Consider the following 24,473-nt stretch of genomic DNA (forward strand, 5'->3'; position numbering starts at 1 on the left):
CCTGGACCAAGTTTTCGGGTCTGTTCACTTTGTCCCGCCGCTCGTGAACAAATCACCACTGACCCAAACAGGCCCCCACCGAAATACTGCAGCACAACAAGAGAGCTATAAATATGCAGCGACTCTTCATGCATGTTACCTTTGAAGAGCAAATATTTAACTTTGAATCCCACATGAACTATGACCAAGGGTTTATAATGACAAAAAAAAGCCTTTGCGTGTCAGGAAGTCATTGCCAGCGTTTTTTATCAGTGTGATCCCAGCAAATGGAATCAAAGGTCACCAACTGTGGATGAGGATGACCCTCAGGTGGGCTACATGCACTCATCATCCACACACCACAAAAGGGCAGCTAACTGCATCCCCACCCCATTAGTGCCCCCTTCTAAAAAGATTCGGGGCAGGATGGAGGTTGCTGCAGCATCATCGCCGGTTGTGGTCAAGTCACTGACCCAAAGCTTGTTGGAAGGATGCTCCCGTTGTTGAAGAATACAGCCAGAAAGTAAGGTTCTTAGGTGAAAACACATACAGTGGTACCTCGGTTTTCATTACTCAGTTGTTCCAAAAGGTCAAAACGTACAAAAACCTGGGCAACACCCACAAATATGAGCAAAAAATAAATTTTAGAGCGAATAATTTAGTTTTACACACAGAAAAACAATGCAAAATCACTATAAATGACGAATGGATGGAACTTTTTGTTGATGCGGACTTTCCGTGCATCCTGGCGAGATTGAATTCAATGGTGTTTCTCGCCGTCTTTATCAAGCGCTGGTACTCGAAACTTTCTTTGGCCCCCCATGGCGGGTTATTTAGCAGATGAAATGCACGGACGGTGAGTCAGCAACACGAAGGGTGCTTTGTTTGGGCACTCGATTTCACGAGGGAGCGATACGGTCCAGGGCAAACGGACTAGTTGGTTACATGCAATATTTAAATACATTTTAGCAAAACATTTTCTTGAAAACTGAATCATTCTAAAACCGGAGTTTTCGAAAAGTTTCACAATACATGCCACAGCCCGCTACAAAATTGAAAAATCTTTCAAGCTTATTGAGTAAATAGAGTGGAATTAATTAAATCCACTCTCAAAGCTTTCTGTCAAACTCCTCGCTAACTTTCTCTTTAAACTCTACTGTCAGCTTCAGCTTTACAGATGCCATGTGTTAGTTTCCTTTATAACCCTCCATAAAGTTTCACAATATAAGTACTTTTTGCTTGCTTTGGCACTCGGAGGAGGTATGAGTGGGGTTAACCGGGCCAGGTTTGAAGGAGGGTAGAACAGAGAAAAGTGGGAGCCATGAGGGAGGGTGTAGAGGGAGGCCCCGGGGGAGCTCATTATACTTGGACAGGGGGGAGACATTAACATACACACTAACACACACCTCCCAGGCTTTTTAACACACACACGGAGACTTATTACTGTCCATGTGTTACATGTATTGGCTCAAATCCTCGCTAATACACACTTTTATTAGCCTGAAAGCTCTCTGGTGGGGTGAGGCCATATGAAAGACATATACTGTATATTATGTATATCATATAGAATATTAATTAGTATGATGCTGTTTCAACTTGCTGCAGTTGAGTGTTGTATCTATCACACAGACCTGTTCCTCTTATTGGCTGGCTTTATTATCATGGCTTTAATTGATAGTTGAGCATGGCTGTGCTCTCTCCCTGCTGGATGAACATAAACAAGTTATAAAGCAAAACATGTGTTACTCCATTCTGTGTGTGTGTGTGTGTGTGTGTGTGTGTGAGAGAGAGAGAGCGAGAGGGAGAGAGAGAGCCAGGAAAGCCAGACTGCTTTCATTATGAGCTCCATTATGGTTTGGGGAAAAAAATCATCCAAACCCTAAACAGTTGCCATGGCAACATCGCGTCACCTCTTCTCTTTGCAATGCAGCCTCGTCAACTTTATTCCAATTTCTTCACCGATGCTACCGCCCAACCAGACACACACACCAAAGTGGCACTCGGCCTGTTTTCCCTCCAGCGATAGAGTTTCACAGGCACCTTCCCTCTGCCCTCTAACACTGGCTGCCCTTTGCTTTTAGAAAAATAAACTCGTGGAAAAGAACACAAGCGATGAAAAACAGCATTGTGGGTTTGTAATTGTATCTTTTTTTTCTCCCACTTTCTGCCTTTGTTTAGTTCCTCTTTCTTCACACGCTGCAGGCCCTCACGCTTCCTTTCCTGTGGCGTCCACGTCACATCTCAGAGTGCGGCTGCAGGGTGCTCTCATTTGTTCATATTTCAAAGCTATTTTCCCCGCAGGAAACACTGCAAATAGAAATAATGTCTTCCAGGGACTGTCGCCATCATAAAACATTCTTAACTGTGATAATGCGCCGTATAATAAGACTAAATACACCTAAACTACGTAAAATAAAAGACTCCAAGCATTTCACTATTGGGAAGGGTGACTGATGGAGTCCTTTCTAACATTTTTAACTGACGTGATGTGTAAAAAGATGCTGCGTAAAGACTCAAGAAAACTACAAAGTAACGCAGCAAAATGTCTCACCTTTTTATGACGCATGAAGGAAACACTGTGTGACTGTCAGGTGACTCTCTTCACAGTGAACACAAATGACTTTGCTTTGATTTCATTCTTTTAGCATTGATGCCATATTGTACTGAGCAACCAGGACATTCTATGTCGCAACAGGTTGCGTTTCCTGCTTTATGGTTATCATCACACTTTCCCTCTTTGCCGTCACTGATACACTTCTAAAAAAAAAAACGCACATTATGAATATTTGTTGGTATAATGACTCACTTTGGCTTTTTTTGTTTTGTTTTGTTTTTGTTTTGGATCAAATTCTATTGTGGACCATTTTTTAAGGTTCCCCACCCTTGCTTTTGATACTGAAGTGAAGTTTTTGTGCAACTTTAGAGATGTATTTTTGTATTATTTGACCTTGGAAGCTCTACTGCATTGAGGCCCATTGAAAAGCTTGTTTAAAAAAAGCGACATTTTTAGGGATCATGCGTTCAATAATGTTTGCAGGGAGTCATATTTACAGCATGACAATTAGGAGTGTACTGTACACATCTACCGCTGAGCGGGAAATTAAATTCTGTGTGTCTCCAGTATGCTAGAAAAGGTTATTAATGACTTAAAGTGGTTTAGTGTGGAGTGTTGGTGGTCTGTGATTCTTACTGAGTTGTGCATTGCGTCCCATTTAAATGGTAGAGTCCTCATGTGTTATGTGACACACACACACACACATATATATATATATATATATACAGTATAGGCGGTGCACTTTATTACCAGAGGAGCCATTTGCCTTGACACGGTGATGAAGCGCTTGGCACTGTTGCTGGCTGCTTTTTAAAAGCCCCAGACACCCTTTGCCATTAGTCAGGTGATATGGCAGCAGCTGGTGATCAATGTGTCTCTAATAGAGACGAGGAGGAGGAGGGTGGAAGATGGCGGTATTGATAGAGATGAAGCAGAGAGAGTGATTGCACTTTTACCTCCGCATTTATCAAACTGTTTGTACGCGCCCGTTCTTCTTTCTAACAGCCTGTCTGCACGCTGTATTTACGAGGCGCCTTCAAAACAATAACGCTCATCTCTGCATTAAGCGCGTGTGGATGTGTCAGCTCAAGGGTGGTGTGGCTGCTTAAAAGGTCAGTCCGATCCTGAGGTCGCCGCACGTGTGCGTGTCTGACCTTCACTTCCAAGGTGCGGAGAAAGCCTGCAGGGCCGTAACCTCCTCAAGTGAGCAGTAGGGAGCCCCCCCTCCTTGGCACCGCTGCAGTGTTTTGTCTGTGCATGGGAAAAAGGGAAGCTCCAAGCGCAAAAAAAAAAGGTTTGATAAGCAGGAGCTGGTGGTGAAAGGGGGGGGTGTTGTGTGGGAGAGGGTGAGTGCCAAGGGAGGGAGGGAGTGTGTGTCTGGAAAGCATCACGCCATAGCTCTGCCTGTGTGTGTGTGCGTGCACGCTGGTCTCTGGCTTGTTAACCTGGAGGTCACGGGCAGCGTCAGGTGATAAAGTCAATGCCTGATGCACAACATGGGAACAGTGACCTCTTCCATCATGAAATCAACACACACACGCGGTAAATGTATACACAGTAAACATGGCCACCATCAAGCAAAACGTCTTTGGCACGAGTGGGACTTGGCAACTAAAGGCATACTTATTCGTTCTCCTGCATTCACACTGTGCATTTCTGCCATTGCTCGTTTACTTGTCCCTTCACTTCTATTCTTGTGTTTTACTGCAATTTCTCTGACTTTGTGGACTATTTCCAGTCCTACTTGGAGTCATTCTGATTATTTTGCACAGAGTTTCTGCTAGCATGAATTACTTGTATCTTCTATTCTGCTGTATTACTACCATTACTTCCATTACTTTGTGGAATATTTCTGGTCTCATTTGGAGTCGTTCTGATTATCTATTGTGTGCAAGGTTGCCATTGTCATTCATTTTTGGGAGAGCAGCAATCGCATGAATTCAGTGACATTTTATTACGCACACAACTGGGTGAGTGTGTGAGCTGTGGGTTTGACTTTTGGCTTATTTTGAGTCTTTGTATTTGATTTTTATTATGAATTGTGTCTATCATTAAGCATCTGCAAGAATTGTTTTGCCATTCAGTGCTTCACATACCATCGCCACATTAGCCAGAGCCTGACCATGTAGACTAGTCAAATCCAGCTTGTAAATCCTCCCAGGAGGGTTTAAATGTTACAGAATACGAGTAGCGAGCTTGTTTTGCTGGCTGGCTGGTGCCTGGTTATCAATCCTCAGGAAAACTGGAGCCTGGCTTGTCTGAGAGGGAAATATCTTGTGTGTGATAAGCATAGTTTGGTGGAGGAGGCCGGTTCTTTCACAGCACTTTGATCACCACTACTACATACTGTGTGTGTGTGTGTGTGTGTGTGTGTCGCTGGTATCGGGCTTAGGGTGTTGTATTACCTTCCGAGTGTTGGATGGATGAGGCTACATACACAAGACGGTGACAGATGAACATAAGAGGAAGGAGTAGGAAGGGTAAGTTGTATGTTGGGTATTTTTTGTGCTGCCTGACATCCTAAGCACTTGTCCAGTTATTGTTGTGGTATGTTATTTGATCAGTATTGGTGTCTACATAGTGTGATATATATAGGGAGAGGATGTGTGGAAGGTTTAACTTAAGAGTTATTATTATAATTATTAGTAGTACTAGTGGTACTGGTAGTAGTTGCAGTAATATTAGCAGGAGTGGCGCTCCTTCACTTCCTGGAACAGTGGTACAATGGTACCTCGGTTGTCGTTATTCATTCCAAAACGTCACATAGAAACCAAGGCAATTTTTCCCACAGGAAATCATGTAAATCCAATTCATCTGTTCCAGACATGCAAAAATATCAACAAAAACACATTTTACATAGAATATAGTTTTACATGCCGAAAACAATGACGAATGGATGGAACTTGGTGTTGATGAGGACGTCCTGTACAACATGGTGAGATTGATAGTTCAAGTATTCCTCGTAGCTTACGTTGGCCCCATGGCAGGTTATTTAGCAGTGACAACAAAAAATGGACTGAGTCAGCAACACATCGGGTGCTTTGTTTGGGCACTTGATTTCACAGGACGATATAGTACAGGGCCAACGGGCTAGTTTTTTAAGTGAAATACAAAATTTCTGCAAAATTTTTTAACCAATTGAATCATACAAAAAGTGGGCCATATGAAAGCCGAGAGTGAAAATAAGTATTTCCGTTTTGACTGCAACATCCAGATACTGACAGCGCACTGCATTTTGCGATACTTCTCAAGAGTGACCACACTTACTGTATGCACTTAAATAACTAAGTACAGGAGTGCACACATTTTGTTCGACTACAGTAGCTTAGCATATGTTGACCTGTATTAGACAGGTTTTAGCATCTAATGGAATTCAGAGTGGCATCCTTCATTTTCTGCATACAGGTGGAAGAAGTTTGGACAACCCCGACGCTGTCGCGTGGTCTTCTTGGCCCTCTTCATTTTTGATTTCCCCATCAAAACCTGCCACAGCAGCACCAACCGTCAGCCTGCTGTTTCTGGATGTTAAATAGTGACACCAAGTGGCCATCACTTTAAACTACAACGGAAGCATCACATTTGGGCTCTGTATGGTTATTTGACGACACCTAGTGGCAGACAGAGGAATGACAGGAGACAACTTCAGCGCTTTTTTATTTTTATTTTGGGAAGACACTATTTCCATGACTAAATCTGCTTCATTGATGGACCTTGTAGTGCGTGAATGTATTTTTTTTTGGTCTTCAGAGTTGAGTGTAGCGCAGGTATTTCTTCCTGGAAGGCACCTCTTTAGTGCTCACGCCATTAGGGAAGAGCTTAGTCACTTCATCGTCCGCAATGTTTGGAAGGACCATGACTTTGTCCCCAGGCTAAAAAACACACAGTAAGAACCATTATATTAGGCGCAGTATGACCCAGTGCAGTTAACTGACATTTGTGGCGGCCACAATGGGTTATTGTCAAAATGCTTTACACAGTCGCGTACCCCTTCAGACATTTGACCTGAAGCCATGTACCCTCTACTCCTACACACTTAACACAATTAATTGGTTAATTTATTTTACAGAAAGTGTTCAAAAATGTGTATTTTGCATGGTCAAATTCTGATACATAAGCACTGATAAATAGGTAAGTATTTGTCCTACACATCTTTTATTTCAGCCGGACGTTGGGATCCTTGCGTTTGAATGTGTTGAACTTGAGCTTCACCTTTGTCCACTTGCAATCGCTATGATTCAAGTATATTGCATATTAATTTGATACCGAATTGAAAGGGAAAGTTTAACATAAAGCAGTTAAAGTGTGGAATGAAGAAACTGATCAAGTACTTCAGGACTTCTTTGGCTGCACAAACTGGGATGTGCTTAAAACTGCAGCGGGGAGGGAAGATTGTACTGTTGATTTGGATGAATACACGTCTGCTGTTACTGGCTACATTAGCACATGCATAGAGACTGTTACCACCACCAAGTATTACAGAAAATACCCTAATCAAAAACAGTGGATGAACTGTGATGTAAGGGCTAAGCTACGTGCTCGTTCGACTGCATTTGTCATGGGCACCGCTGATGACTACAAAAAGGCCAGATATGACCTGAGGAGGTCCATACGGGAGGCCAAAAGACAGTACAGACAGAAGCTGGAGGGCTACTATTCCACCTCAGACCCTCGGCGCATGTGGGCGGGGCTCCAGCACATCACAGACTATCGACAGCAGAGTAGCGTAGCCACGTCCAGCCAAACCACACTTCCAGATGAGCTGAATGAGTTCTATGCCCACTTTGACACCCAAACTCCTGATGAGCAGAGAGGGTGGCAGAACCTGGGGAGCACACAGGACTCACCTCTCATGGTGACATCAGCTGATGTGCGCAGGGTTCTAAACAAAACAAACCCACGAAAAGCAGCAGGGCCAGACAACATCTCAGGACGTGCACTTCGGGTTTGCTCATCAGAGCTAGCTGATGTGCTTGCTGACATATTTAACCTGTCGCTTGCACAAGCATCTGTACCGACCTGCTTTAAGTCCACCACCATAGTGCCCGTACCCAAGAAGAGCAACGTGACCTGCTTGAATGACTATCGCCCTATAGCACTCACTCCTATTGTTATGAAGTGCTTTGAAAGGATCGTCATGACCCACATCAAAAAGAGCATCCCGGCGGCAACTGTGGACCCTCTACAGTTTGCATATCGCCAGAACCGGTCCACGGATGATGCAGTCAACACTGCCATCCACACAGCCCTTTCTCACCTACAGGGCCCGGACACATACGTCAGAATGTTATTTATAGACTATAGCTCTGCTTTTAATACAGTCTGCCCCCACAAACTCACAAATAAGCTCCTCACACTTGGCCTGTCTCCCTCCCTCTGTAACTGGGTGTTTTACTTTCTCACAGGCAGACCCCAGTCAGTCAGAGTCCACAACCGCACATCCAGCTCAAGAATTGTGAGCACTGGGACCCCACAGGGGTGTGTGCTGAGTCCACTCCTCTACACGCTCTTCACCTACGATTGCGTGGCCTCCCAGAACAACACCAGCATCATTAAATTTGCGGATGACACTACAGTCATCGGACTGATCACTGGTGGTGTTGAAACATCATACAGAAGAGAGGTGGCGGACCTCATAGCTTGGTGTCGTGATAACAATCTCCTTTTCAATACGGATAAGACTAAAGAGATGATCATCGACCCAAGAACAAGGGAAAAGGAGCCGCATAGACCCCTGTTTATTGGTGAGACTGAGGTGGAGAGGGTGAAAACCTTCAAGTTCTTTGGCACACACATCAGCGAGGACCTCACCTGGTCTCACAAAACCCAACAAATTATGAAGAAGTCCCAAAGGAGACTGTACTTCCTGAGAAGACTGAGGAAATTTGGCATGTCCACCACAATCCTGAGTTGCTTCTACAGATGCACTATCGAAAGTGTCCTTACCGCCTCCATCACTGTTTGGTACGGTAACTGTACAACATGTGATAGGAAGGCACTCCAGCGGGTGATCAAGACCTCACAGAACATTGTTGGGGCAGCCCTCCCCTCACTGCAAGACATTTATAAATCTAGAGTCCTACGAAGAACACACAACCTCATCAAGGACAGCACACATCCACAACACTCATTATTCAAACTCCTACCGTCAGGCAGACGCTACAGGAGTTTGAAGTCCAGGACCACAAGGCTGGCAAACAGCTTTTACCCACAGGCCATAAGGCTTCTCAACGAAGCACTCGCACACGCCGCACGCAACACACGCACACACTCATAGCACTTTATTTATTTATTTATTTATTTGTATTATTTGCTTGTATTAATGTCTCTTCTGTTGTTGTTGCTTAATTTATTGGTATATATGTTTATGTGTTTATGTTTCTTATGTTCTTATTCTTTCTTGTGTTTTCTTTCTTTTCTTGGGAGAATGAACAGAATAAGATTTTCATTGCATGGTATAACTGCTGTTTTACCATGCACATGACAATAAAACTCTTGAATCTTGAATCTATCCGAATTACAAAAATACATACAACCAATGATAACGCCTCGTTTTGCCTCACTCGCTCATCCTGACACATACATTGACAGGTTTTCACAGTGAGGGGTTTGGACACCAATATAAATGGAATCTTCAAGATTAACACAACATAATCATCAAACGGACTTATTTGTTCATACACACACACACAGAGTGTCTCCTCTGACTGTGCTTCATTTTATTCAAGTACCCCCTACGACAGTGGTCACCAACCTATTGGCCGTGAACCTGCGCAAGATCTGTGTGTGTGTAATATAAACTCTTTCCTCACCCACCCCCCCATCTCCCCTGGTAGGGGGGGTGGCTGTTCATCTCAAGCTCAGGTCCTCTACCAGAGGCCTAGGAGCTTGAGGGTCCTGAGCATACGTATCTTAGCTGTTCCTAGGACTGCGCTCTTCTGGACGGAGATGTCTGATGTTTCTCCAGGTATCTGCTGGAGCCACTTCTCCAGTGTGGGGGACACGGCCCCCAGTGCTCCTATGACCACAGGCACCACTGTTGCGTTCACCTTCCAGGCTCTCTCCAGCTCTTCCTTGAGCCCTTGGTATTTCTCTAGTTTCTCATGTTCCTTTTCCCTGATATTGCCATCACTGGGGATGGCTACATCGATCACAATGGCTGTCCTCTGCTGCTTGTCCATGATCATGATGTCCGCTTGGTTGGCCACAACTATCTCATCTGTATTCGGAAGTCCCACAGGATCTTAGCCCACTTCAGCTATCTGTCGGTGGTACATCCCATGCAGGGGTTTTTCCTCCCATGATGGTTCCTCCAACTCCTTCTTTTCCAGTTGCCACTGCCTGAGACATTCACTAAGTGCCTCATGTCTTGGGGCCATCTTCCTGATGTATTCGTGGAGCTTGGATGTTTCATCTTGGATAGTGGTCCTGATGCTCACTAATCCTCGGCCTCCCTTTTTGCTCCTAGCGAATAGCCTCTGGATACTGGATTTGGGGTGGAACCCTCCGTGCATGGTGAGCAGCTTCCGTGTTTTAACATCTGCGGTCTGAACTTCCTCCTTTGGCCAGCTTATTATCCCAGCAGTGTATCTGATCACTGGCAGGGCATAGCTGTTAATTGCCCGGATCTTGTTCTTCCCATTGAGCTGACTTCTCAGGACTTGCCTTACATGTTGCAGATACTTGACCGTTGCAGCTTTCCTTGTGGCCTCTTCATGGTTACCATTCGCCTGTGGTATCCCAAGGTACTTGTAGCTCTCCTCAACATCTACTAACATCTACTAACTCAACTTCTGCTCTCTGGGAGTGCAACACCCTCTGTATGGACTACCTTCCCTCTCTTTGTTACCATTCGGCCACATTTCTCCAGTCCCAATGACATTCTGCCCTGCTGTAGATCCTGGTGGTGTGGATCAGTGAGTCAATGTCTCGCTCACTCTTAGCGTACAGGTTGAGGTCATCCATTTAGAGGAGGTGACTGACGATGGCCCCGTTCTTAAGTCGGTATCCATAGCCTAGCATAATCTTGTTGATTAATTGGCTAAGTGTGTTCAGGCCTATGCAGAACAGCAGCGGGGACAGAGCATCTTCTTGGCATGTGCCACATTTGATGGAGACTTGCGCAATTGGCTCGAAGTTGGCCTCAAGGGTGGTCTGCCACAGCCTCATTGAGTTTGCAACGAAGGCTCTTAGAGTGGTGTTGACCTTGTACAGCTTCAGACATTCCAGGATCCATGTATGCAGCATTGAATCATAGGCTTTCTATCATATATATATATATACATATACACACACACACACACACATATATATATACACTCAACAAAAATATAAATGCAACCCTTTTGTTTTCGCTCCCATTTTTTATGAGATGAACTCAAAGATCTAAAACCTTTTCCATATACAATATCACCATTTCTCTCAAATATTGTTCCCAAATCTGTCTAAATCTGTGATAGTGAGCATTTCTCCTTTGCTGAGATAATCCATCCCACCTCACAGGTGTGCCTTAGACTGCCCACAATAAAAGGCCACTCTGAAATATGTTTTGTTTTATTAGAGGGTGGGGGGTCTGGGGACTCAGAAAACCAGTCAGTATCTGGTGTGACCACCATTTGCCTCATGCAGTGCAACACATCTCCTTTGCCAAGAGTTGATCAGGTTGTCGATTATGGCCTGTGGAATGTTGGTCCACTCCTCTTCAATGGCGGTGTGGAGTTGCTGATATCGGCGGGACTGGTACACGCTGTAGTATACACCGATCCAGAGCATCCCAAACATGCTCAATGGGTGACATGTCCGGTGAGTATGCTGGCCATGCAAGAACAGACGTTTTCAGCTTCCAGGAATTGTGTACAGATCCTTGCAACACGGGGCCGTGCATTATCCTGCTGCAACATGAGGTGATGGAAGTACTGCCAAATTCTCTGAAACGCCTTTGGAGATGGCTTATGGCAGAGAAATGAACATTCAATACACAAGCAACAGCTCTGGTTGACATTCCTGCTGTCAGCATGCCAATTGCACGCTCCCTCAAATTTTGTGACATCTGTGGCATTGTGCTGTGTGATAAAACTGCACGTTTCAGAGTCGCCTTTTATTGTGGGCAGTCTAAGGCACACCTGTGCACTCATCATGGTGTCTAATCAGCATCTTGATATGGCACACCTGTGAGGTGGGTTGGATTATCTCAGCTACGGAGCAGTGCTCACTATCACAGATTTAGCAATATTACAATATTATTATTAACAATATTTGAGAGAAATGGTGATATTGTGTATGTGGAAAAAGTTTTAGATCTTTGAATTCATCTCATAAAAAATGGGAGCATAAACAAGTATTGTGTTTATATTATTTATGGTGTATATATATATATATATATATGTGTGTGTCTGTGTGTGTGTGTGTGTGTGTGTGTGTTTATATATACATGTTATTACATATTAATTTATAGATTTATTTTGTAGAAAGTTTTTTAAAGTAAAGTTATAGATATTTAAATCTATGCATTTAAATACAGAGCTTTGTGTTATTATTGGTTTTTGGTGTTACCGTTTCATCTTTTTCTCATTGTGTCTTTTGCTCTATTTTTACAATTTTTGCTGTTGATGCAATGACAAGTTGGCCACGGTCTGCCGATGGCCCCTGGGTCGCACTTAATTAATTAGGCACCCCTAATTTGGTGGATCTTCGTCGGAGTCGGGCTTGTGGCGTGGGCTCTATGAGCAAATTACAAATCTATTTGGCTTGTCGGCTCAGTGTCATGAGTGAGCGAAGCATGGCGGCTCTACTCTGAGCTCCTCCCGGAAGACCTTTTCTATGCCGCTTATCCTCATTAGGGTCGCAGGGGTATCTTGGAGCCTATCCCAGCTGACTTTGGGCGAGAGGTGAGGTACATCCTGGACTGGTCGCCAGCCAATCGCAGGGCACATATAGACAAACAACCAATCACACTCACATTCATACCTATGGACAATTTAGAGTCGCCAATTAACCTAACACGCATGTTTTTGGAATGTGACTAATTCTAATTGACTAATATTTAAATTTGCTTCATTATCTCAAACATTTAAGTGTGTAAACGTCCAAAAAAATAAGAAATCAGGAAAAGGGGCAAACGCGTTTCCACACCACTTTACATAAAACGTGCGTACCCTCCAGTGGACAGGAGTGGCCACCTTCTTCTGCGCAGTCAGCTGCAGGGAGTCAATAACTCGCAGCAGCTCGTCGAAGTTCCTCCCAGTGGTGGCAGGATAGAGGCAGGACAGCTTCAGTTTCTTATCAGGCCCGATCACAAACACCTGACCCAAGCCAGAACATCATCCGCTTATTATTATGAGTTTCTAAAATGATTATTTAATGTGGCTACAGCGATGAAGGTGTTTGGTCTTACACAGCGAGCAGTGACCGGATTGCCTTCCCGGTCCGTCTCGTCGGGATCCATCATGCCCAGCAAGGTGGCCAACTTCCTGCCGCTGTCTGCAATGATGGGGAAGGGCAGAGCAGCAGAGGAGTTGTTCAATGCCATCACGTCCTATAAAGACACACAGACAGAGTGTTTAGATACATACTGTACATACAGGTAGACAAATAGATTACATGTCTGCTGGAGCCAAAAAGTGTCATCTGTATAAATAGAAGGTAAAAGGTTTGAGGTAAAAAAAACAAAAAAAACAAGTTTGTTGATAACAAGTAATAACCGCAGTGAATTCATGAATAAATCTAATCCAATAAATTGTTTCAATTCAACTTTTTCTGTATGTTTTGATGTGATCTCTTTCACAGGGCCGCACGGTGCCCTAGTGGTTAGCATGTTGGCCACACAGGCAGGAGACCTGTGTTCGAATCACCGTTGGGCATCTCTGTGTGGAGTTTGTACGTTAGGTTAATTGTCGACTCTAAATTGTCCGTAGGTATGAATGTGAGTGTCAACGGCCACCAGTCCAGGGTATGCCCCGCCTCTCGCAAAGTCAGCTGGGATAGGCTCCAGCACACCCTCGCGACCTTAAACCATAGAAAATGGATGGAAAAGCAAAACACCAAAATGTGTGAAAATTCACTGTGACCTGAGAAGTTACATAAGCAACAACACAAAACACCAACCTAAGTGATGAACACCTTTGGATTTTGTAAGACTCTTACTGCAGCAAGTTACTTATTATCGGAATAGATTACTGTAGGGTCAATTATCAACAAATATCAACATTTTATAAAACAAGCAAAACAATGTTTAAATATTTGCAGGTCCATTGTGTGTGTTTTTAAGTTATGTAACACAAGTGCAGCGTTTTATGGGACCTGACCCAACGTGGCACGGCAAACTTTATTCTATACATGCTCCTACAAGTGTGTGTGTGTGTTCCACCTTGATCCAGACGTTGTGATCCTCCACACTGTCCACAGATAAGGCGATCATTTTCACTTTGCGCATGGTGAACTTGTCGCTGATGCTGGCGGCGAAGGCCAGCTCAGTTGTGCAGACGGGTGTGAAGTCCTTCGGGTGGGAGAACAGGATGCCCCATCTGCCCGATGAGAGAGGTGAAGGTAAGAAGTTAGTTCAGGGGTGTCCAAAGTGTGGCCCGGGGGCAAATTGCGGCCCGCGGCTGTTTTTTTAATTGGCCTGTGAAAACAATTTTCTTAAAAACAGCAAAATTTGGAAAAATTTGCAGTAATTTTACAATAAAGTGACAATATTAAAGAGAAAAGCTGTAATTTAACATGAAAAAGTAGTAATTTTACGATAATAATGTTGTAATACTATGAGGAAAAATGACATTTTATTAACATAATGTTGAAATATTAAAGTAAAAAATTGAAGTAATTTTATGAAAAACAAACATACAACAAAGTTGTAATTTTTTAAAAATTTGGTTGCGGAAAAAGTTTTAATATTATATTGTACAATATTACGGGAATAATGTCAAAAGATTATAACATCATAGAGTATAACATAATATTATGAGAAGAACATTTAAATTTGAAATATTTCAAACATTTTTAAAAAAATAACGGCAAAATGGGGGGAAAAATAGCATAAATGACCCAAGTTCACACTAATACGCTTTTTCACCTATATCACAGAGCTGAGATGCATTTTTTTTTAGTAATAAATTTAGTAATAAATTTAACTTCTTAGCATATCTCTACAAAATATCAAAGTGGCTCTTGCATCCTTTCATTTTTCACTATCACTATCACTATCACTGGAAAACGTTTCAATATCCTTGAGTTAGTCTGATGTATTAAATCGCTGCAATCATCAGCAAGACCTTCCCCAAACATGCTTCTGACATAGTTTAGTGCATTTTCATGAAAAACCCCATTCAAAAAAAAAAAAAAAAAAAAGGCAAAAAAGGCACCACCGCCATGTCTAGCAAATCTTGTTAGATTTCAACTCACTGAGCATCTGAAGCAGCTGCATCCAAAATGCATCTTGGGGTGCATTCTAAAAACATAATTACAAGAAAAAAAAACAAAAATTGAGGATAAAGAGCAAAATGGATTCATGTAAGGAGAAAAAGTTGAAATGTTCATGCTATCAACACAAGCTGACAAGTCCAATTTTTTCTTCAAGGGATAGTTTGGATTTTTTGACATGATGTTGTATGACATCCCCATCAGCAGTGGACTATATCAACAGTGACTTGCCCACCCATTTAGTCCCACAAGTCCAGTTCTGGTTGGATTTCCGTGACGAGGAACGTAGTTCTGCTTAGTTGCTGGGTCATTTAAGTAGAGAGTTTGGCTTCTCAAAACAATATGCCTTCAAAAGAGTAATACATTTGCGTCATAAAAATGCCTCCTCAAAAATTATGATGGAAGACGCTTGCGGATGAAAATCGTGTGTATGTGATGACGCTCGCAGATGAAGATCACATACACAAGAATGGAGAGGTGACAGTGCGCGGGGACACGTATAACGTTGAGCGATTTCTGATGTCAAAACATCCAAACTATCCCTTTAACACATTTGATTGTTTTTTTTTACAAAATAAAAAATATGAAAAAGACACCCAGTGTCATTTGCTTTTTCAGTAGGTGGACATGTAATACCGTGTTTCCCCCAGGGCTGCAGTCTAACTGTGGTGGACGAGGTAGATGAAGTTATCATCTAATGTGCATGCCCATCCATCCATCCATCCATCTATCCATCCATCCATCTTCTATGCCGCTTCTCCTCATTAGGGTCGCAGTAATGTGCATGTCATATTAATGAAAGTGACACTTTCAAGGTAAATGTTCTCCGCATAAACGTGCAAACATAAATTCTTATTAGGTAGCACCAAATTGTTTCTGTGGTGGTCAAAACTCAGTAGTTGTGGGCCTTCACAAGTAAATGGATGTAACAAGTTATAACCATCACCCCGTTAATGGCATTTATCCAATCATCATCATGTGAGACGACATGAGAGACTTACTAGACATGGGGAATATGGCCTACATTCCATATTGTGATGCAATAATAAATTAATTAATCACAAATTAAAATGAACTCAAAAATGTTGCCGGCCTCCATAAATTGCCATGTGCATGCGTGTCTGTTTCCCTCGTTTCGCCCTCCAACAGGAAGGAAGAGGCTTCACTTTGTGCATTGGTTCAGCAACTAGACAGGAACAACGGTGTTGGAACAGAGAGAGACCTCTTGTCAGTCAAATGGTCGCTTCGTCTATGTGGGAGGAGAGGTGAAGCCGTTAGCATACACACAGCAAGACTGGACCCTCGTGAAGGAAAATGCAAGGCAACACAGTAGAAATTAGAAGGAAAAGTGGTGCTTGCCAAACCAAATGCCACTACAAACGACAGTCAACACTCAAGAGATGTTTGATCTGCAAAGTAAATACAAACGGAACAGCAAAAATGGGGTGTGTTCCCAGAAAGTCATCGCAAAAGAAATGCTCCTCTTTAATAAAGTTGAAAAGCCAGCATTTCAAGAAATACTGCAAACGTCTGCCTGTGAGAAAATACATGTCAAACGGCAATTCCATAACTTTATAGAGCGCAAGATGACATACTGTATTAAAGGAAACATAGCATAATATTATTATTACATTATGACATTAGTGGTTTATTTGGTCTCAAAAAATGTTGACAATATTGTTTTCAATTTGTGGAACAATAAACATTTTAAAATGGACCGGCATTGTTTTGTGACTCAGTCAAGTCAAATAAAAAAAAGTTTGTTTTTTTCATTGTACTTTTCTTCAAATTAATATTAAAATCTCGTCTCGTTCTCGTTGACCCGATATCGTGTATCGCCTCGTCCCGTGAGTTGGGTGTCTCCTGACACCCCCAGTGATAACTATATTACAATATATTCTTTGGCATATAATGGAAAAACAACCATTTCACAAGGGTTTGCACAGGCCATAAGAAAGCCCAATTGTTATTTTATTTCAAGAAATGTAGTATTTTGAGAACCTTCCTTGACAACATCATTTTGCAGATAAATTTAAATAAAAAAAATCAAATACTAGCTGCAGAGGCTTAAAAGAAAAAAAGTATTGGGTTTCTTTCCTTGAGTGCAAACCATTCCAAAGGCACTACAGCCAGCTAGTTTTAGTCAGTGGTTCAGATAGAAAACAGGAAAAACGGGTGTCTTGTTCATAAGGAAGGATACTGTGAATTAGATAAATACTAAGTGTCGGGCTTGCTTAACTACATATAAAGGAAGTTCTTCAAGTGTGGTGTACTTCAAAATAAAAACATGACAATATTTCTCATTCAGAAAAAAATGTCTCGTGGGCACAATAAATGAAAACTGACTCGATCATTTTGCCGGCTTTAATATATCGCCATGTGCATGAATCTCTGTTTTCCTCGCATCTCGCCTCCAGACAGGCAGGAAGAGAGTTCACTCTGGCTTTGTTTTCAGCACCTTGGCACGTTTGGTCCAAAGAACAACGGCATGAACGGAATGAACCCTTTTGTCAATAATAGTGTCTCGGTGGGCCACGAGCTTACACAAGAGTGCAGAATAGAGTTAGTAGATTGCAATATATCGCTATATATTTTTCCATTGTGCTTTTCTTAAAAATGTTAAAATGTCATCTTGCAAACCCAATGTATCGCGTATCGTCTGTCATGAGTGTCTCGTGACACCCCTACTTATTACATTGACGATGCGTAGCAGGGTTGGAGCTTGTCAGTCTATCTTTTGCGAGACACGTTTAGATTGCATCATCAGCAATACAATTAAAATCTCTATTGTAGGCCAAATAGACAAACATTAACCCATATAATTAAATACACTTGTTTCAAATTGTAAAGCACATTTATTGATTTATCAGTAAACTGTGCAATTCAGCAAGTGCATTTAGTGTCAACCAAACTACATCAGTGGAAAGTATTTCAGAATTCAAGTATACAGTTTAGTAGCAACTGCAAATTGCAAAACAGTAATACAGCTAAAATGACTAATTGATATTGGTAAGATGTTGTGAATAAGCATTTTATAAACACATCATGAATTTGTTTCAAAACAGCTCACGTTGTACATGCATATACAGTGGTGTGAAAAAGTGTTTGTCTACTTCCTGATTTCTTATTTTTACCATGTTTGTACCACTTAAATGTTTCAGCTCATCAAGTTTATAAATATCAGTCAATGGCAACACAACTTAACACAAAATACAGTTTTTAAATGAAATCCAAACCTACATGGTCCTGTGTGAAAAAGTGATTGCCCCCTAAACCTAATTACTAGTTGGGCCACCCTTAGCAGCAACAACTGCAATCAAGCATTTGCGATAACTTGCAATGAGTCTCTTACAGCACTGTGGATGAATTTTGTTTCACTCGTCTTTGCAGAATTGTTGTAATTCAGCCACATTGGAGGGTTTTCCAGCATCTCAGTAGGATTCAGGTCAGGACTATGACCAGGCCACTCCAAAGTCTTCATTTTGTTTTTCTTTAGCCATTCAGAGGTGGACTTGCTGGTGTGTTTTGGATCATTGTCCTGCTGGAGTGGCCGGACGTTCTCCTCCAGGATTTTTTGGTAGACAGCAGAATTGATGGTTCCATTTATCGCAGCAAGTCCTCCAAGTCCTGAAGCAGCAAAACCGCTTCAGACCATCACACTACCACCACCATATTTTACTGTTGGGGAATCACTTCTTCACACATGGCCGGTTTGAATTTTTTTTTTCTCCTTTAAAAAAAAGTTTTATTTTAAAACTGCGTTTTGTGTTCAGTTGTGTTGTCATTGACTAATTGACTAATAAGTTCTTTGATGATCTGAAACTTGTGTGTGACAACAAAAATAAAATCAGAAAGGGGGCAAACACTTATTCACACCAATGTAAGTATTATCACTTTCAGCAATTCAAGTGTTCAACTGTAGTATCAAATTCTAGGCTAATTAGCGAGATTCACTAAATGTATATATTTTCATTTCACAGGCAGATGAGAAGAGTAAGGTACGCTGCCGCTTCACAAAAGACTCAACAGACGTTACGTTAGATGTAACATCTGCAGTGTGCAAGTTAGCCAGGACTCCAGCACTACAAATGTGTGGCAACATCTAAAAGTAAATCCCAAAGAGGCATGTCCTTATGTGGACAGTGTTACCAATTCAACTTTTGCTTCTTTGTGTTGAATCATATTTAGGGTATTATAAGATATTCTGTTCATGTACAGTATACTGTATATCTGTCTATATCAATGTTCTTTTTTCATATATTGGCTGATATATTGGATATCAGCTTTTTTCAGTCGCTAATATTGATATTGTCCCCAAATATCCCATATTGGTCGGGCTCTATTGCACACCGCTGTTCTTGATTTGTTAAGCAAGCACCAAACATAACAATTAACTACAGTCAAACCTGTCTTAGCGGCCACCTTTATAGAACGGCCGCCTGCCTATAGCAGCCACTGAAAAATCCCCCCCAGCAAATTTACATGTTATAGACCCTGTGTATAGCAGTCACCTGTCCAATGCGGCCAGCGGCCACCCATTTTGTCTCCCTTGGTCAATATCTGACTGCATATAGCGGCCAAATTACCAACTCAAGTAGAAGCTTCATGCAGGAAAAAGTTTCGTTTTTTCAATCAATGAAGCCGTCGTGTGTAGACTTTAATTACTGAGTCCTAGCTCAGTCACAATCATTCACAAGATCCACACAAACTGTCAGTTGTTCCACATAAAAACAGTGAAACAGTTTTATTTTATATGTTTTAATATTTTAATAATTTGTGCAAAGTGGAGAAATTATAAGACTCTTTCCTGGCTGTATAAATAATTTTAGGTTGTGGGGGGGGTTCGGCACTGAAAAAACGAACCACAAAAATGTTAGCATGCTAGCAAAGCATGTTGGGATGATTTCTGTTTAGCATAAAACTGTAGCTGGTAAATGAACGAATCCATCTTTGCACTCAAATATCACATCACTTTTGTTTTATATTTATTGTGTTCACAGTCATGTAAAAATGATTAGACTGCCTTTGTTTCTTCAGTTTCCTGTTCATTTCAATGTCTGGCACAACTAAAAGGTACATTTTTTTGGGACACATGTAATGACAAGAAAAATAGCTCAAAAGAGTTCAAGTTAAGAGCTGATATCCAGCCATTACCATGCTTTTCCTGATAACCAAAATCAAGTTCTTATGTCAATAGCTATGGCAGGGGTGATCACACTTTTTTAGCCTGCAAGCTACTTTTAAAATGACGAGTATATATATTTACTATATTTATTTAAACAATATATGTGAGTACGTATTTATGTACATTATACATGTAGATCAGGAGTGCACGCACTACCTCTTTCTATAAAACATATACAAAATGTAACCAAGTAAACTCTGAAATTCTATTGTAAATATTAATGATTAGTATTTCACGTTCACATTTTCAAAGTTGACAAGTAATCAAAGTAGTTGCTATCATAATTCACTTCAATATGGAAATAAAGATAATTCCACATAACTCCTAAATAGTTGTGTACATAACCTGAGTACTGGTAACATGTCAGTCAAATGAGCTATGTAAGGTTCATTAGGGCACACAGTTCATGGATTACATCCAGTTAGCATTTGCTATCAAACATTAGCGATATACAAGAATTTAAAATGATGATGCAAAAGACAATGCAGCCGAAGTCAAGGCAACATATTGAAAAGGTTTCACCAATGGGCACATTTTTAATTTCATCATGAAATAATAGTTTAAGAAGCCAACGTGTAGAAAACACTGATTTCTGTGGTGGAGTTCATGACGCCAGTCAACAATACACTTTTTTCTGCGTACCTAGCCGCTACAAGTGAACAGATAACTTTAGTTATATAGACATCTTACCGCTGAGTTAGTTCATCCATAATCACAATAATAAAGATGAAAGCTGCATCTTCATGTGTAGCTTGAAACGCTGCGGGGAGCAAGCGCGAATCAGGAGCAGAGCTTAATGTCAGCTGACTGTCATATAACAACTACAAAGTGACGTTTACGAGACCGACCCAAACTACCCTGGAGATCTACTGGTAGCTCGCGATCGACGTAATGGCCACCCCTGAGCTATGGCATTGTACTGCCAAAAAATTAAAACTTTTATGAACTATTTTTGTCGTCATATTTGTCTTAACAAAAGGTATCTTTATTTGTACCAGGCATTCTAATGAAAAAATCTGGAGAAACAAAAGGTGATCTAATCATGTTTTCCATGACTATAATTTTGTAGTTCATTTGTTATGTCTAAATGAATGCCATTTATGTTCATAAATGTAAAAAAATAGAAATATATAAATCACGGCAAGTGAAGTCACAGAAGCTCTGTCAAAAACAATGAGTCAGTGAAGTGATGTAGGCCTCACATGCGCAGAATGGATTGTTCTTCTGGTATGGTTAGAGCAGTGACCACCACCGGAGTATGTTTTTTATTCATTACAGCACGTCCCCTGAACGTTAAAGCACGAAATGAACACCATTTACTATGAAGTTCATATCTTTAATTGTTGAAATGTAATCCGTGGTGACTGGCTAGTTGTTGTGGTCAGGGGTTTGCAACATATCTCACCGTACACTATCTGAACCAAACTCAAACTTGCATGTTTTAGGTCAGTTAGGATTACCTAAATTATTTCTAATCGCCAAACGCTGCAATTTCGACAGAATATTTTAGAACTTTCTTCAGTCAGTTGACGTATTTCCTTAGTATTTGGTAGCATTGCCTTTAAAGCGCATGACTTGGGTAAAGTGTTTTGTGTGTCCTTCCCCAAGCATCTCAGTTCGCTAGAATTGTGGCCCGTTACTCCTGGTGTAGCTGAGTCAGTTTTGTTTGCCACCTTGCTCGCACGCCCCACAATTTTTCTATGGGCTTGAGATCAGGGCTTTGTGATGTCACTCCAAAGCACTGACTTTTGTCTTTAAACCACTTTATGACTATTTCGATGGTATGCTTAGGGGTTCTTAGTCCATTTGGAAGACCCCTTTGTGACCAACTTCAAATTCCTGGCTGATGGCTGAAGACATTGCTTTAATATTTCCACATAGTTCTCATTCTTCATTATTTCATCAACTGCACCAGTTCCTCCTGCAGCATAACAGCCCCACAACATTATGCCTCCACCACCATACTTCAGCTTCAGTTGGGATGGTGTTCTCAGGTTTACAAGTGTGCTCCTTTTTCCTCCAAATGTAGCAATGATCATCATGGCCAAGCAGTTGCAATTTATCTTCATCAGACCACAGGACAAGTCTCCAAAAATAAGTGTCTTTATCACTGTCTATCTTTACAAACTAATCTTTTTATCTCCGTTTTGGATTAATGGCTTCTTGGTATATTGGCCTTTTAGCCCTTGTCAGGACAAGACTCCTTTGACTGTGGATAATGACACACTCTTATAAGCTTCGCCATCATCTTCTCAAGGTCTTTAGCTTTGGTTCTGGATTGATTTGAACATTTCGGACCAAAATATGTTCATCTCTGGAACACAGAACCTGTCCCCTTGCTGAGCTGTATGATGGCTGGACATTCCCATGTTGTGTATACTTGGGGATAATTGTTTGAACACTCGATGGCACTTTCAAGCATCTGGAACAGGCACGGATGAACCAGACTTCCAAAATTCTTTTATTGGTATCTTGGCTGATTTCTTTGGTTTTCCCATAATGTCATACAAGGAAACAGTGTGTTTGAGGTGTGGCCTTAAGATACATGCAAAGATGTGCCTCCAACTAACTCAAAGAAGCTCCCAAAGCCATGGCATGTGGGCATTCTCACATTGTTTAAAGACAGTCATCTTTGTGTATATGGACTTTTGACTTTGAAGAAAGTCTCTTAAAATGATCTCTCGCTCATAATTGCAGTATTTAGAAAGTAAAGATGATTTTGGTAATCCTTGCTGACCTAAAACAGGAGAACTTTAGTCTGATTTAATTTCAGATAGTGAGAAAAAAAATGTTTGTGTGTATTCACACAGTGCATGCCAACCTCACCTTTCAACCGTATATCCAATCACAGCTATTTTAGCTTCCTTGGGACCTGGTTGACAAAACTGGTCATTTTAGTTAACTGAAATGATGTAGTAGTAAACTAAAACTAAATCTATTTAGATGATTAACTTGGGAATAAAACTAAGACATTACAGTCCAAAAAAACTGACTAAAACTACTGTCAAAATGAACCAATTTAGTGATTTCTTTAAAGTGCATTTTGTACTCTGTGCAAGGAATGTAACAATTGGAATTACTGATCTTATGGCGTCACATGAGTTTGCCGCCTCATGAATTTTACTGCATCACATGCTTCCAACATGATTCACATGGTAAAGGAAAGAAGTAAATGCTCCTGATTCTTATGTGCACATTGGCATGCCTGTAAACCTTCAAGATTCCAGGCGGCCACACACCCACACCCACACCCACACCCACACCCACACCCACACACAGCCTGGGAACCTCAATGCGTGACAGTTTTGGAGGGCAAGCACACAATGTAAGCCTTGTCCTGGTTGGAGAGGAAGGACAACACGAATAATATTCTTTTATACTGAAATTTAAAAAACGTGAAATAATAGCCTAGCAGAACAGAATACTTGTTTAAATCTACCTTTACAGTCAGCATAAAGCTATGATAAATGCATATTGTATGCAGATGAAGTTCAGTGTTGTATTGTACTTTGTGTGTTGTATTGTAATTTGACAATTGTACAGAAAGCATATTATTTAGGCTACAATGGAGGCCAGCATGCCAGACAATGTGATCAAGGTCAGCGTGTGTGAAAAAACAGTAAGAATTGATACTAGTTTTTAATCGTAAAAATTATCATTTTTTGTTGCGCAGATCGAAGCTTGTGCTACACTGAGTCAAACAGAAAGTGAACATGCACGTACGAGTCGCCCAGGAAGTCGTAGAAGTTAATCCTGCCGACCGTGGTATCGGCATCAAAGTTGGGGAACTGATCACCCAGCAGAATTCCAGGCATGAGTGGGTCTTCTTGGTAGGTCCAGGCGGGAGAAAGAAAACCGAACTGCGGCTTTAGGAGGATCAAGGTGAGCGGCAGTCCTTACTCTATGCTAGGTAGCAACGCCATATGTGCAAACCCGGAAGAGGGATTGACTCATGAAACTTATCGACCAATGAGAGATAAGCATGGAGGGTTTTTTTTTCTTTTGCAACGGCGCAATACAGTGTGAAAGATCAGGAAGTACGCTATTTAGTGTAAAACATCTTGATACAAAAATACTAAATACTGTACACATATTTTCCAGATAGTATACTGTGTGTGCTGTGTTATTTTAAATGTTTTAATACTATTAAAATAGTGTAGCTTGTCATGTATATTATGCTAACCAGTTAATATATCACAGGTATCACAGACCAGGACACATTTCCACGTTTATAATGGCATGTTTTCTCTTTTGAAACATTGTTGGGTCAGGATTTTGTGCCACAATTATATACATATAAATTAAATTAAATAAATACACAGGTTAATGCAGCTATTTCAC

At 41.3% G+C, this 24,473-nt stretch overlaps 1 protein-coding gene across 3 annotated transcripts; it reads right to left on the bottom strand.

The window, feature by feature from the left end:
* Positions 1-6,174: 6,174 nt before the first annotated feature.
* On the bottom strand, positions 6,175-24,077 carry prdx6 (peroxiredoxin 6). 3 transcript variants are annotated; one of them, XM_054789013.1, is made up of 6 exons: positions 23,856-24,071; positions 14,930-14,975; positions 13,896-14,052; positions 12,924-13,064; positions 12,685-12,831; positions 6,175-6,402 (listed from the first exon to the last, which is right to left on the bottom strand). In XM_054789013.1, exons 1-6 carry the CDS (start codon positions 23,905-23,907, stop codon positions 6,277-6,279), a joined length of 669 nt encoding a protein of 222 aa, XP_054644988.1. In that variant the 5' UTR covers positions 23,908-24,071; the 3' UTR covers positions 6,175-6,276. The 3 variants fall into 3 exon arrangements, with proteins under 3 accessions (XP_054644988.1, XP_054644986.1, XP_054644989.1); XM_054789011.1 differs by lacking the exon at positions 23,856-24,071 and adding an exon at positions 15,584-16,542; XM_054789014.1 differs by lacking the exon at positions 14,930-14,975 and having other exon boundaries at positions 23,856-24,077.
* Positions 24,078-24,473: the final 396 nt, after the last annotated feature.

The sequence above is a fragment of the Dunckerocampus dactyliophorus genome, chromosome 10 (assembly GCF_027744805.1).
Source record: "Dunckerocampus dactyliophorus isolate RoL2022-P2 chromosome 10, RoL_Ddac_1.1, whole genome shotgun sequence".
NCBI lineage: Eukaryota > Metazoa > Chordata > Actinopteri > Syngnathiformes > Syngnathidae > Dunckerocampus > Dunckerocampus dactyliophorus.

Excerpts from the sequence above, each read along its gene's own strand:
- prdx6 (XM_054789011.1), bottom strand. The coding sequence starts at position 15,641 with ATGATAACTTCATCTACCTCGTCCACCACAGTTAGACTGCAGCCCTGG. Across the intron at positions 13,065-13,895 it reads ATCACAACGTCTGGATCAAG|GACGTGATGGCATTGAACAA; the intron begins GTGGAACACACA and ends GTGTCTTTATAG. Across the intron at positions 12,832-12,923 it reads ATCCGGTCACTGCTCGCTGT|GTGTTTGTGATCGGGCCTGA; the intron begins GTAAGACCAAAC and ends GGCTTGGGTCAG.